The sequence below is a fragment of the Notolepis coatsorum genome (assembly GCF_963971535.1).
Source record: "Notolepis coatsorum genome assembly, chromosome: 20".
Taxonomy (NCBI): Eukaryota; Metazoa; Chordata; class Actinopteri; order Aulopiformes; family Paralepididae; genus Notolepis; species Notolepis coatsorum.
In genome coordinates this window covers 54,411,071-54,427,085 of record NC_140184.1, presented here as the reverse complement: position 1 = coordinate 54,427,085, position 16,015 = coordinate 54,411,071, and the positions used below count along the sequence as shown (strand labels likewise).

General features: G+C 43.2%; 1 protein-coding gene across 1 annotated transcript in view; it reads left to right on the top strand.

Moving 5' to 3' along the window:
- Positions 1 to 7,477: 7,477 nt before the first annotated feature.
- Positions 7,478 to 16,015, top strand: part of nkd1 (NKD inhibitor of WNT signaling pathway 1) — a 70,943-nt gene continuing 62,405 nt past the window's right edge. Inside the window, exons 1-3 of the mRNA XM_084337867.1 lie at positions 7,478 to 7,617; positions 7,764 to 7,796; positions 7,974 to 8,113. Of these exons, the coding sequence (XP_084193993.1) occupies positions 7,593 to 7,617; positions 7,764 to 7,796; positions 7,974 to 8,113 (198 nt within the window). The 5' untranslated portion in view covers positions 7,478 to 7,592. The remainder of the gene's footprint in view (positions 7,618 to 7,763; positions 7,797 to 7,973; positions 8,114 to 16,015) is intronic.

The following is a 16,015-nucleotide window of genomic DNA, read 5'->3' as shown; positions in this document are numbered from 1 at the left end:
GGCCGACTAGCTGTTGTAGTACTAGTAGCTAACGGTGTGTGGCCTGGTGTCAGCACCTGTATTGCTTTTCTCATGTTGTACAGTTTTTCAGTGGTAGCCGCATAGCTTGCTTCTGCGTTAGCCGGGTTGAGCTAACTGTTAGCCAGTTAGCTGTTTAGCTACGACGTTAGCTGCCGGCTGCGCTCGGCTGGGAACGTTAGTTTGATGCTATCAGTTAGCCTAGAGTTAGCTGTTAGCTTGTGCTACGACCATTGACATTAGCCGTGAGAATAGCAGGGGGTTCTGGCACTCTGACTACGACATCATCTTTGACAGAAGATGTAGTCGGGCCTGCACCATGACAAGGCTCCGGCCATAGCTTCTTTTTGTGCCGCCAGCGAGAGGCCTTTCGTCAACGTGGAGACCTGTGTTGCGGCCTTTCGCCCTGCGTTCCTTGGTGCAGGTAAGATGAATGAAAATGTCATGACATTACCCCACTCTTCCTTCCTTCCCCTCCCGAATGTTTTGTTAATAACGATGTATTTTTTCCAGGCAAAACATATGTTACTTCACAACATTTGGAGATACGACATGTGCTGTGTGTGAATTGTGTCGTTTGTGTAGCTTGGGTAGCGTTGGGCCGTTGGCCAAAGCTGTGTGTGGCCTGGTGTCAGTAGCCTACCTGGCTAGCCTATTTAGCTGATGTCGGCCATTGGCTCCTTGCTGCTTTGTTTTCTCTGGTATAGACTCTCTTCTCTTTGGATTTAAGTGTTGATCTTTGTCCTTTTGGATCTATGTATATTCATGTTGCCTTTGTGAAGTTATCTTTTCCTTCTGTTTTGTTCTTTCATTAAAAGTTGAATATCCTTTAGGGGGTCATCTTTGCTTATCTCTCTCATACATGCTCTCTCTCTAACACACACACACGACAAACACACATGCTCTCTCTCTCTCTCTCTCTCTCTCTTTCTAACACACACAGTCTGCCTATGGCGGCCTTTCTCGATGGCTAGGCTGTGCTCGCTGAGTCTGTACCTAGTCAAGGATCTTCAGTCACAGTGCTCAGGTATTCTGCCACTGTGTACTATCTGTTTAGGGCCAAATAGCATTTCAATTTCTTTCCAATGTGTCTCTCTCTCTCTCTCTCTGTACACTGACTGTATATTGACTGTAGAACGGGAGCTCTCTCTCGCTCTCTCTCTTGCTATATGTTGACTGTATCATGCCCAGCCTCGGGCAGCGCTATTATTTAAGAATATGTTGACTGTATGAGAAAAAGAAAAAAAAAATATATATATATATATTTTTTTTACCTTTTGGGGGGGGGGGGGGGGGGTAGCCTCGCGTTTAAATCTCGCACAGGGCCTCGCATTTCTCCCAGGCGGCCCTGGTGATATATATACATGTAGTACAATGCCAAAGCAGTAGGTGGCAGTAGGTGGCGATGTAGTTCAAACATAAAGGCAATTTTCAACCAATCAGAAAAGTTGAATGTGCCAATCCACCATCTTTAAATGCCTCGCGTGAGCCATTTAGCCAATGTAGCGTTTATTTTTCAGCAAAGAAAGTGCAATAAAAGTGCAATAAACAAAACGGATACATTCACTGTGTGTTCTGCCTCTCATTTGTTGATGAAACAAAACTAACATCAACACAATTGACCACCAAGAGCGGAGTTTAGTCTTACAAAAAGATCGTCGCCGATTTTGTTAGCTTACGTGCTAACGTGATTGGGATATGTAACCCAGGTTTCAGATTCATAACTATTTAAGTTATAAGAACATAAATAGTTAATGCCATTGAATAAGAACATAAATAGTTAAGGCTATTATGTAGGAACATAAGTAGTTAATATTATTGGGTACCAAGTCCCTTTGAATTACAGCATTGCCCTTTAATTTGCGTCATGACGTGAGTGAGATAGATGTCGCGACAGCCACGTTTTGCTTTACGGCGCACGCCTTGCCTTACAGCGTCTCAACGTTAGAGTCTCGCGCTGCGCAGATGCAGACACAATCCCCGGAGATTCAACACGCAGTTGAACAGAGCTAGATAACGAGATGAGATAGCATGATAAAACCAATTATCAAACAGTTATAAAAGATTCCCCCAGTTGCAAAACCGAAGAAGCGTTGCAGTTAAAGTAACCTGCGATTTTGGTGAGTTTTATCAACATTGTGCTGTTCATTGTCGAATATGCAAAATGGTTAGCTCCATGCTACAAGCTAATAATGCTACAAGCTAAATAACGTAGCTCATTCTTAAATGGAAACTGGGAAGGAACCATTTCAGAAGTACTTATAATTGTATTGATATGCTGTACGATAAGAACATGGTCTATATACATTTTGACTGTTTTTGAGAGTTTTATATGAGTGGGGAATGTTCCATAATGCTAGCGCACTTTAGCCTATCATGTGGCATATGATCCCACGTGCTGGGATGAGACAACCTACTTTAGCTTAGCATAGCTAAAACTAGCCTGATTGATTATTCATTCTGAAAGCAATGAAAAGATGATGAAGCGATAAAAGATGGTAAATCAGTGGCGGCTCTGCCACTAGGGGCGCAAGGGCGCCGACCCACCTGCTGACTGCTGTTAAATCAGAGAGAAGAAGAAAATAAAACTTTTTAGTTTTTAGTTTTATAGCCCTATAAATAATATAAACATGTTTAAAATGAATAACATTTACTCATTTTATGTATGTTTGTGTTTCCAATGCACAATATAACGTTATTATATAAAATAAAAAAATACTCGTTTTCTTGAACAGGAAGTGACATCACTTTTTTTTTTTTTTTTTCTCTGCCCGGGCTAGACGCAATAGCGCTCTGAGTGCGCGTCACGGTTTGATCGCTGTATCCGTCGAAGCCAATCAGTGCGTAACGCGTTGTGCGTTGAAATATGACTATTATGTTGGAATCCGGGCGCGATTTGAAGCGGTCTAGCCAATAGCGTCAAGAATTTCTGTAGCCGCATTTCGCGGAGACGCTCTCTGATTGGCCGACGCCAGTATTTTTTTCCGTAGCAGAATTTCACAGAGACGATCTCTGATTGGCCGAATCCAATTTCTAATGTTCCAATTCTAGCTTATTCCGGTCCGTTGGTGAGAGACTGAGAGATAGTTGTGTTGTTGTGTTGTTGTGAAATGCAGGCAGCAGAGCGTGCCGTGACTGCAAGTTCTTTAGATGGTTAAGCTTAGGCACTCTTTCAAAGTTGGTTAAGGTTAGAGTTTGTCTTAGAGCATGGCGATAGAACGCCAGGTAGTTTGCAGTCTGTTCGACGCGGAAAAATGGACAAAGAAATGTACTTGTGTTGTGCTAACAGCCTAACAAGCTAACACTTGGCTAACAAGCTATATGGCGGATGCAGTCTGGAGACAGTGGACAGTGGATATACATCAACAGTGGATTATACACGTTTATCAAGCTCTCCTGCCCTGGACGTTTCAACTAAACAGTGAGTCTCTCTCTCTCTCTCTCTCTCGCTCTCTCTCTCTCGCTATACACAGCTGTCTCCGCGAAATGCGGCTACGGAAAAAAGTATTGACTGTGCTTGCTGAGACGATAATTAATAGGCTAGCGATTCAAAACGCGCTGCTGTGTTGTGAACTATAACATTAATTTAGCTGCTGCTGATGCATAATGAATGAATGGTGAGTTGTTTAAAATGACAACATACATGTGTTAATTATTTGATTTGATTGATCCGAGAGACAGAGAGAGATTGCTCCAGAGCATCTCAGAGCATTACATTTTCAACTCGACCTATTAACGAGAACTGCGACCTACAAGGCACCAGCGCCAGCGGCCTACACTGTGGTAAATAGCTTTTATTTTCTGAATGCCTGCTCACAAACAGGCCAGGTTTTTCTAGCACCCCGTTCCACCCTGGGAGCAGTTCCAGGAGTCCATCCATCACCACGTGTGCCCACGAGGGGAGGAGGCGGTGTGCCGGACGATGCAAGATGGCGAGCCAACCCACTGAACCTCTGATATAGCTCAAGGCTAATGCCAGCCTGATTCGAATACCCCTGTTGCCCAACTCCTGTTACCTCAACAGTCCGGTAGGATTGAACTGACTGAACTTGAATCATAAGAACTTCCACGGATTAATTTGATATATGGGTATTGATATTCTCCTATAGGAAGGGAGACTTAAAGGGTAATTACACCCAGTAAGATACTTGAACCACTGATAAGCTACTTGAACCATTGATATTCTCCTACAAGAAGGGAGACTTAAAGGGTAAATACACCCAGTAAGTTGTCTGAACTACTGATGTTCTCTTGTAAAGAGGATGAGTTAATGGGATTCTAGTGTACCCATTGATGACATTGATTATAGTTGAATCACTGATGGTTCTCCTGTAAAGAAAGAAGGTTTAAAGGGTAAATTCACCTAATAAGGTATTTGCATTCCCATAACCTAGAATATTCCATTTGGTACTTTTGTTGTGTTACACCTTCAAAGGAAGAGTTTAAAGGAGCATTTCACCTAGTAAGGTATTTGCGTTCCCTGCACATTTAAAGGTTTAAATTAATATGTTTAGACATTTACCTAGTGAAATGATAAACTGAAATAGAGTTTACTGGTGATAAAAGGATACATCCAATATCCAACCTTGAACCTAGCTTTTAGCTAGAGATAACCTCAGAGACGTCTGAACCAAACCTAATGTGTTGATCTAATCAATCTAGGACTTGATATCGAACTAACCCTCCTTAAAGGAGAGGTTATTGAAAGAACCTAAAAGGGATACTTCACCACTACCGTTTACGTCTGTATGTATTATGTATGTCTAGCTAGCGTGCATTGAATAAACACCGGTTATTGTTATAATTCTGTCTCTGGTCCACTATTCTTAAATTGTGCATATTACTCCTCTCCTCGTTTCGTACCTAGAACTGTGCCCGTGGCGAACAGCTGTTACAAGTAGGTGACAGGTGCTACACCAGTATAACAGTATAGCATTGTGGCTAGCAGCAAAGTTTGTTAGCTTACGTGCTAACGTGATTGGTATATGCCATTATAACAGTATAGCATTATGGCTAGCAGCTTGGTAACATTAATGCTAGCAGAATTAATGGATGTAAACTTTATTTAACAGATTGCAGAATGGGTACAATACAATACGGCTCAATACAAACAATTGTTAAGGGAATGCAGACTGTTGTAGCTTGGACTGGGCTCCTTATAACAATAACTTGACAACACATGGTAGCCGCAGCTACTTGGGACAGCTCTGCTGTAAACACTGGAAATAACCGTGCAGGTCTCTACTGCGCATGGGCGTTGAGCAACAGCGGCTCCGTATCCGGCTCGCGCAGATTACATGGCACCATTGTCTGCGAGTTTTGGCGAGTATCCAAAACGGAAACACTTTTTCAGGGTTGCCAGTAGGACAACGCGTTTTCCTGCCAAAACGGCGTTTCTTTTTAACTTGGACAGCAAACTTAATCATTCAGCAACAAAAACGTTGCTGTATCCCCCAGTGTAACCATGGCCTAAATCACTTGAACGTGATGTATCCAACCAACTTACTGATTATCTCTTACAGAATGACCTCCTATCTCTTACAGAATGACCTCCTAGATCCTAATCAGTCAGGCTTCAGGACTGGTCACTCCACAGAGTGGACTGGTCACTCCACCCTCATAGCGGTCACAAAGGCTCTTCACTTAGAAAAAGCGCCTCTCCTCTGTCCTGATTCTCCTGGACCTGTCTGCAGCCTTCGACACAGTCAACCATCAGATCCTCATTGTGTCCCTCGCAGGAATGGGAGTGGCTGGCTCTGTGCTGACATCATACCTCAGCGACCGCTCCTACCAAGTGTCATGGAGAGGGTTCCTGTCGGCCTGTCGGCCCCTGCAGACGGGTGTCCCCCAGGGCTCTGTCCTTGGACTCCTCCCCCAAATCTCTGGGTAAAATTATCACGTCTCATGCCTTCTCGTATCATTGCTATGCCAATGATACTCAACTCTTCCTCTCCTTTCCTCCCTCGGATATCCACGTCTCTGAGCGGATCTCTCCTGTCTGTCCGACATCTCCACCTGGATGACGTCCAACCACCTCAAACTGAACCTAAGCAAAACAGAATTGCTTCACCTGCCAGCCAAATCCTCCCCCTTGACCGACCTTTCCATCACAGTGGAGAATGTAGCTGTGACCGCATCCCCGGCCGCCAAGAACCTTGGTGTTGTTCTTGACGACCAGCTGAACTTCTCCGCTCACATCGTAGCAACAACCAGAACCTGCAGATTCCTCCTGAGCAACGTTAGAAGGATCCGCCCCTTCCTGACAAAAGAAGCCACCCAACTCCTCGTCCAATCAACAGTCATCTCCCACCTCAATGCACTGCTTGCTGGCCTTCCGACCACTGTCACCAAGCCTCTTCAACTCATTCAGAAAGCAGCCGCCTGCCTGATCTCAAACCTACCGAAGTCGGCCCATGTCACCCCACTTCTTAGAGACCTGCACTGGCTTCCCATTGCCACACGAATCCGCTTCAAGGCCCTCGACCTGGTATATCGTGCGGCAAAGGAAACGGCTCCCGCCTACCTCCGGTCAATGGTCTCTAACACCCTCAATACCTCTACGCTCTGCATCTTCTGGCCACCTCAGGCCCACCCTTATCCGAGCTCCGGGAGAGTCATCAAAGAGAAGCCGCCTATTCTCGGTCCTTGCCCCACAATGGTGGAACGAACTTCCCACCAGTTAGGACAGCCGAATCCCGATCTTCCGCCATCGACTAAAGACACACTTCTTCAATCAATATCTGAAATGAGAAAAAAAATATAAAAAAAAATAATAATAATAACCCTAACGAACCTTACTCTCATGCACTTGTCCTAATATACTAACCTACATTTTAGCACTCAACACTTTGATGAACATGGTTACTCAGCTGATAGAGTTGTACCCTTCCTGCTGACTTGTCGTAAAAAACGTGTAAGTCAATTTGGATAAAAGCATCAGCTAAATGACTAAATGGAAAAATGGAAATGGAAATCAATCAAACAAATTATTTAAATGAAATAGCCTATACCATTTTTAAAGATACTGAGGTGAAATGTAAACCATGTGAGCCATGGAGACACATCCATTAACTTTATCAAGCTATGGTAGCATAGCAGAAGCATTACATTTTTCAGCACTCTTATCACACTTTACTTTCCGTATCTCTCTTCTAGTCACCTATAGTAGTGCGCCCGGTAGCCTTGGGCTGGCTGGGAATGGTATGGTATGGGGGGGCTGTTCTTTTTTTATATTTGGGGACTTCGAAAGAATCTCGGCTGCCTTTCATGTGCCGCCTCGGTCCAATAAAACACAAAAAGACTGCCTGCCTGCAACTCGTCTAATCTCGGGGCGAGGTGTCAATCATGTTCCTTCGGCGGTTGAAGTGCGTGTTTTGGTGACCGCGCCTCCTCTGCGCCCGGCGGAGCCGAGGGGGGAACGCTGGATCAAAGGCTGTGCGGCTCCGTTACCGTAGGATGCACTGAGCAGGAGCGCAGTCTGCTTTCTTTACGGACGCGCTTGTGTCTGGATATCGCTGCTTTTTGGGGGGATTATATTCATCCGATGGTTTTCAACTCCACCTCAATGCATAGCAATGGGTAAACTGCATTCGAAACATGGTACGATTTCTTTATTATTCCTCTTTAAGAATTCGGACTGTTCATCTTGAACTATATAATATTGCGGTGGTACTTTTCGAGCATTCATTGTGCTTTCTCTCTCCCTTTCTCAATCTCTCCTTCTCACATTTTCTCACAAAAAAAAGCTGCGATTTGTAAACCGAGGGAGAGTCCAGAAGGTAAGCAACAAGCCATTTGCCTTTGTTTCCGAACAAACATAATAATGTTTTGCAGTGAGAATGGGCTTGTGAAGCGTAGCGCTTTGAAGATATAGACAGGCTTCGGTACAACGTGTAAGGGTAGGGCAAGGAACTGGTTACACTGATTGTATAACAAGGCGCTCCTTTGTGTTTCAGGCGACAGTTTTGTAGTGAATGCCTGTTTGGCAAGAAAAGGAATTGATGATTGGCTCGTCAAACAGAAATACTACTGCACGGCCTCCCGCCTTGAGCAACAGGACTGTCACCATAAGAATAACTGCAGCTTGACAACTCGGGTAAGTACTAGGTCTAGGAGAATAGGTTATTACGCACCGTAGGTCCTTAGCACATGAAGACCAAGTTATGCTTACAAGACTTAAGGTGTTCTTTTCCCAATCGGATGAATCGATCTATCGTAATCGCCCTCTCAAAAGTTGCGCTGCCTGTATGTGATGAGGTCCATCGCAACCTCACTCACTTTGCCACATGCCATGGTGGTTAAATGCGGAACGTTTTGCGCTTTAATAAAAGCCACATACTAATAACTTCACTTTGCTGTTTTCTATTCGGTAGTCGATGTATGTCCAATACAATAGCAGTAACTATATTGAAGAAGATAAGTATTCATCTGATTTCTTCCTTGAAACAGGCAGAATCCGTTACTCCTTAATTGCATTCAAAAGCTTAAAGAGTTGACCAAAATGAGAAGAGAAGCAGTAGACTAATTTCTCAATAGTTGATTCCATAATCACAATCTTCCTGGTAAGAATAAAAAACGAACAGATGAAGCTGGAAACTACAACTAGACCTAACGATTGTAATAAAGGGTTAATAAAAAAAAGTATTTCAGGAAGGAAACACAGAGTAGTCTGTTTTCAATTGGCATCTTTGGTTAAATTAGTTTTAAAATTGTTGCTGATTTTAAAGACTCATTTGAGTTTTTGCAGAAGCCAGACTCAGGACACTACTCTGTAGCTACCAAAAAAAAAACACCTCCATTTCATATTTATTGAAATGCAGCTTTTTATCACCTGCTGTGTCAGTGTAACCTCTGTTTTGCTTTAGCTATAGTCACGCTGACACCCTTTGGTAGATGTCTCCTCTTCCCATGGTAGGAACAAAATGTATTGGGCTTATGAACAGATGCTAGGTTTTCTCTCTAGGTAATAGATCAAGCCTGAGTTGAAAGCATTGCAGTGTGACAGTCTGGTGACAAGGGTGCATTGTACGGCTGGGATGGGGGGTGGGGGTGGAGGTCATGCCTGTTTTGTATTTTGGCATCCTGGTAAACACACTGCTGTTGTTGTTGAGTGAGGAAAGCCGTTGGAATTGCTTCAGAGGAGCCTTAAGCCTCTTTGGTTACTGACACGTTCTCAAAGGCAGAATTTTTGAGGATTGAGAGCCCATCTAAAAGTCCACCACCAGGACGCTTGGTTCCTCCAGCCACTCAGAACAGCAGGACAGCAGAGAGACACTCTGAACAGACAAGTATCCATCACACGATGGACGTGGACATATTCGGATGTGTGACCTGCACAAAGAAAGCCACTATAGTTTTCTTTTAGGACATGAGATAGAATATTGTGTGTGGCTCGCCATTGTGAGAAGAAGCAAGTATAACCTATTGACAGTGTCCCAAGGTGTCAAAACAATAGGTACATTTATTTAATTTTCATCCCAATCAAAGTCCAAGTTACATCTAAAGTCTGCCATTGTTTTGTCTTCTGCCGCAAGGTGTTTTTATGATAGCAGTGATTTGTCTTGATGGGTTGCAGTGGTGTAAAAAAAATAAAAATAAAAAATAACAACCCATCAGTTGATTATGAGAAAAGCAGGGTGTGGTGGGGGCTCTTTTCTATGACTGGCCCAGTTTGAGATGACGTGCGAGTGATCAACTGTAGCACAGAGTGTCGTGAGGGGTCAGCCCTGGGTTTGCATGTCACACGCACATGGTGTCAAAGTCGCTAAGCCTGACATGTGCCCAGGCCTCCAATAAACATCTTCATATTGTAATAGGATCCTGCTCGTGGCATCGCTGTGGGGCAAGAGTCTCTGTACAGCCAGGCCCCCACAGGCACAAGTGTCCACAGGCCCCTTCTTCAGCTTGGCTCACTACAGGGCATCATGGGAAACATCTGAAACGGTGCGGTTGTTTTCCAGCGTGTGTTTGCATTTCCCAGACGGTGTGAAGTGAGCCTTGGAACGGGATGGAAGAAGGAACCCTGCTGGAAACGTTGGCTGTTTTCAACTATTTGGGACAGACTCTGTGCAGAGCGCTGTTTCATAAATAACAGAGTCCCGTGTTGCCTAATGGCTTCTAGAGCTCAGAGGGAAGAATGAATTAAAGAGGCAGAGAGGTGCTCCTCACGTCAATATGTATTGGGATGCCTTTTGTTTTTGTGACCACAAAGCAGGTTCCAAAATCCTGAATCTTTTATTCAGGAAGTTTGACACTTTTGTTGGCCTATTGTTTGTGCTTTGAGTCATTGGCCTACGAGTGCTTCCTGTTACATTAGTTTTAGGTTAGTACTAGTAGTAGCAATGTTCAGACATAATAAGTGACTCAAGTCAAGTCAAGTCAAGAGTTTTATTTGATAATGATAATATTAAGGATGTGTGCGATCACATGTGAGATTCGAATTTTGAGGAGTGAACATTCTAATGATATTCGTCATGATGGGTGCTGGTCATTGAACACTCCGGAGTTCCAAAAATTCCTAGACAGAATTTGGAGGAAATGTTACAAAATACTTTTTTTTTTTTTTTTTTATTATTATTATTTTTTAAACACACATATAAACAAACATGACAACACACGATAAGATACACAAGCATTAATATACAGTGTATATCCAACGAAATTACCATTTATACCAATGTCTTATACAGGATATACCCCTTACAAAATACTTACACATGAAAGGGTTAATTGTCAACTGTGATTGTCGGTAAACAAGTTATTGATGATCCATAGCTATGCCTAATAGTATAATATATTCTTATTAGTGCTGTCAGGCGATAAAAAAATGAATCTAATTAATTACAGGATTTGTAATTAATTAATCTAATTAATTGCATTTTAATTGCATAACCATTTTAGGCCTGATATTCTATATTCTATAATCATATTTCAAATGGCATGTGTCCAGATGGCAGAATTCAGTACTGTATCTACAAAACCTTCTGTTTAATCATCTTCCATTTATTCATTTGCTTAGATTTTTCAGGTCTGGTCAATTTTAGCATAGTGTTATTCACAGTCAAAGATAAAATATTTTTTATTGATATTCTCATTTGGTTCATTACAATTTACTCAAGCCTAGTAACAGACACAGTATTTCTGACACTACATTCCCTGAGATCCATAGATGTCCCTAGAATCAGATACCAAGAACATGCAAATGGACATATTAAAAAAAAGTCTGTAAATGTGTATTCTACGTTCTTATGGAATGAATGAGATAAAAAATATATATAATGTTTTTATTTATATTTAAATTTTTTATACATTTTGAGTTAATTTTCATAACGTGATAATTTGCTGTGTAATTAATTAATCTAATTAACGTGATAAACTGACAGCCCTAATTCTTATATTCTTATATTAGCTACTCAGTCACTGTAGTAGAGGTTGTTGTGCTCCATGAGAAGGCGTAAAAAGCCTAACCCCTAAAGTAGTAATAGTAGTAGTTCAATCATTCCAGACTGCCAACATTTTTTGATTTTGGCAGTGACTGAAAAGGTACAGGCTGAAGCATAATGCTTATATATGCCTGTCCTATATTCTTATCAAATTAAGCCTCCAAATAAAAAGCAAAAAAATAACAAAATAAAATGTACTGTGTAGTGTATTCACATTTGTTACCTTCAAAAATAGCTATACAAACCATTTTTATTTTTTTAAACTAAAAGTAAATAACTCATTCTTAAATTTACATCAGCACTATTCCACAAGTTAACCCCAACAATAGAAATCCATCTCCTTTTAATCCCTTTCTTAGCTTTTTGAACTGTAAACTTACAAAGCTTACAAACTAAAGCACTGCAAGATGAACAGAGTAAAACCTCTTAAGTGAGAGAATGCGAGTCAACCCTGTAGCCTCAAAAGCTGTCCTTGTAGTATTGGATACCTGGTGAGTTATTTATATCTCTTGTTCTTTGAGCCCCCCCCCCCCCCCCCCCCCCAGCTGTATTGGGGTCCAGGAGAATGTGGGTCATAAGGGGGCAACAGTGGGGAGTCTGGGCTTGGCATTCTTTTGATCTGATCCTAAAACCATATTTGTGAAAAAGGGGATTTCTTTTCTTCCCCCTTTATGAAAAAAAGTCCCCCTCTTTTTTTTATGGAACACATGTTTGTTTTGTAGAGCTGATTACATTAGCAAGCTCTTTTTTATTAGCAGCTTTACACTCAACTTGTGGTGGTGGGAGAGACTTGAAAGCTGAGCAGAAGGTTTCTGATTCTACAGCACCACCTACCTCACTTGTTCCATGGTCAGTGCTTCCTGGTTGAGTTATTCCAAAAAACCACTGGTTTAGACAAGTGAGAGACCTATGGAAGAGAACGAGAGGAGTATTGATGATACAGTTTGAAATTACGATACACTGTATTAAACTTGAATTTGATATCTCAGGTGCACGTGGCCCACACAGATGTTAAAGGGGAACTCCACTTTTTTTGGAAATTAGCTTATTTAACATCTTCCCTGGAGTTAGACAAGAAGATGCATACCTTTTTTGTCTCTGTGCGTGCATTTTAGCTTTGGGAATAGACGCTCCGTTAGCATAGCTTAGCTTCATCACTGGAAGTGAGGCAGGACAGTAGCCTTACAGTGCCTTACAGTGTATTGCAAGGTCTGACATTGACCAAACTTGATATGCATGACCTTGGTGGGCTCTAGGTCAACTCCTGAAAAGGGGGTCAATGTCAGACTTTGCAATCAAAAGTTAGGGGGCTAATAACCCTTGCCATAATTTCAGTGCGCCCCCTAACTTTTGATTGCAAGGTCTGACATTGACCCCCTTTTCAGGAGTTGACCTAGAGCCCACCAAGGTCATGCATATCAAGTTTGGTCAATGTCAGACCTTGCAATACACTGTAAGGCACTGTAAGGCTACTGTCCTGCCTCACTTCCAGTGATGAAGCTAAGCTATGCTAACGGAGCGTCTATTCCCAAAGCTAAAATGCACGCACAGAGACAAAAAAGGTATGTATCTTCTTGTCTAACTCCAGGGAAGATGTTAAATAAGCTAATTTCCAAAAAAAGTGGAGTTCCCCTTTAAGAGGCAAGGAGGAGTTCCACAACCTATGACTTGGTTGACAGTTAAAATTTCTGTTGCCTTGTTTGGTGGCTCACATTGGTACAATGCAGGGCTCTGTAATGTAATAGTAGGAGTAGGAGTAGGAGTAGGAGTAGGAGTAGTACTGTAGTAGTAGGAGGAGGGCTACTCCTGTTGGCTTCAATAATACATTCTCGGGACTCAAATGGATGGATTGCGCCCACATATGATGATTCTTGGGAGTTTGACGGGTGTTGAGAGCAACTTAAACAAAAGATGCTATTTGATGATTTGTTGAAGCATTCTCTAGGGATGCCCCGATCGATCGGCCACCGATCGTTATCGGCCGATAATCAGTATAAATATGCGATCGGTGATCGGTGATAATGTTTTATTTTCACCGATCGTCAAACCCGATCTCACTGTCGCTGAGTTCTATCTCAGACACCGGTGGTGCGGCGTCTGCTCTCCAGCCCCTCCCGCACGCATGTAAACACGGGTCTAGTCTAGTGAGACACGGGAGGACGGCGTGTCGGCGTCTCCCTGAGCTAATGTTAGCTTAGCTACCGTTACAAAATGACCCAGTCAACTATTCACTTTTAGTTTAATACATGATGAGGCATTGTCTAACCGAACGGTATCTAGCCGGCCAGCTACCGATAGCTCCTGACATCAACAAACGCTCCACAAAGTCTAGTAGGTAGGTATGATACCTGTTAGCTGTTAGCTCACGTTAGCGCAAGTTAGTTCACTGTTAAAAACGAAATGTCCCATTGAACTAAATAATTCACTGAGGCGTTGTATTAACGTTATATATCCGGCTAGCAGTAGCTACAGATAGCTCCTGATATCAATGTCGTATAACACTGATTCGATGCGTATTCGAGCTGAGGGCTTGCTGAGCACAGTTAAGTAACGTTATACCAATAGGATCCAGGTGCAGCGCCGGAGAATCCTGGCCGTAGCTCGAGGCTACTCGAGTGTAGGTCCAGCTGCAGCTCCGGAGAATCCTGGCTGTAGCTGGAGGCTACTAGAGTACACACAGACAGTGGAGCTTGTTGCGTGGTGGCGATGTCTCGCAGATAATACAAGTACAAGTCTAATTATATAATATATATATTTTATATAAAAAAAATTATATAAAATAAACTTTAATTTCTTTTAATCAAAAACGATCGGTATCGGCCGATATGGCTCATGACGATCGGTGATCGGTATCGGTGGCAAAAAACGTGATCGGGGCATCCCTAGCATTCTCTCCTCTTCTTCTACGAAGGTCTTTTCCCTACTCTTAGAAGTCCCCCTCCCCCAACACTGCCCCCCCCCCCCTCTCTCCCCTCCTCTCCTCTTTTCCCCCCTCTCAGGCTTCCATCTGTTTCTTGCGTTTACCCTGTGGCCTTGTGTGGTTGTGTGGCTGATGAAATGAGACTGTTTTTGAAGTGGGCTACGCGGGGAGGTGTTCACACAGTGACATTGGCGGCTCCTCCTCTGCGAGGCCCTACCCTCTGAGTGGTGAGAGTGAGCCCCCCCCTCCCCAAGCGTACTCTGCTGGAGTCCCTCCAGCCTCTGTTCCAACACTTCCAAAAACACGTTCTCTCGCACTCACATCTAAACCCATACAAATAACCCCAGACAAAAAAAAACCAAGGCATGTCAGACGATGGAGCGCAGCTCAAAAGAAAAATCACAGTGGAACCTCTGCCCCCAATCACCCTTGTTGTAGATGCCAACTCTCTGATTGTATTTATAAAGCTTTTAAAAAAACATTCCCTCAGCCTCAGAGAGTCTGATAAAAGATATGCCTTGTTCACTTCTGCTATTTTTTCCTTCTTGCCATGTTATTGTTCACACAAAGTGAGGGCCCTTGTCTTGAAACTGTCAGTACCTTTCAAATGCAGCCTCATCTCTCTCCCTCTTTCTGCCTCCTTCTTCTTTCTGTCTCCTGGCGCCTCCTTCCCACCAGCTGTCCCTTGGTGCGTGGTGTGTGTGTGTGTGTGTGTGTGTGTGTGTGTGTGTGTGTGTGTGTGTGTGTGTGTGTGTGTCGTATGCCCCTCTCTCCCACCGGCTCTACCCCCTGTGCTCCCCTGGGACCACAGGCCTGTCGCGTTGCTCTTTGAAGAAAAAAAAAGGCTGACTGAAGGAGCTGCGTTCCAAAGAAAAGAAAGTGTTGGCCTTTGGGCGGGGGGGGGGGGGGGGGGGGGATGGGGGGTGCAGCACCTGGCTATGGAAGGGCAATTTTTCCCATGAGAAGAAGAAGGGAAGAGGAAGTCTCCTTGTGGCGGACGTTGACGTAAGATAGAAGATGGGGGGTGGGGGGTGCGGCAGGTGGCATCAATATCACCCTCAGGATCGCGTGTCCCATAGATTACTTAGCTTGTTTGTGTCTGTGAATGCCGCTTCCTGGGAAAAAACATCCTGTGACAGAATGACAATGGTTTCTAGAGAGAGGTGAGGAGGGTCTAGTGACGACAAGACAGACATCTGATGGTCCTCAGTCCTCTGGTTCTGTGTCCCACAGGGGCCACGTATCCCCCTCCTCCAGCCCTCTAGTGATGTCACTAGGACCGCTCTACATCACATGATTTATGTTTGCTTTTTGTTGGGTCGTCCTACTTGCTATATGCACATTGCACTATATACACATACAGTGTATATATATATATATATATATATACCAAGTTTATTTCCTGTTGCAGTGTTTTCTAATAGCAATAGCTGACAGGAAACACACTTGAGCAGCCAGCTGTTCCCCCAGCAACAGAATTCTACTGAAAAGGTCTCTATACATGAATGTACATTATATATATATATTTTTCTTTTATCTATATATCGTTATATGGACAAAAATGTTGAGTGGGTGTGTAAGGTATAGGGCTAGCGTGTGTGTGTGTGTGTGAGGATACCGTGTGTCTGGGATCGGC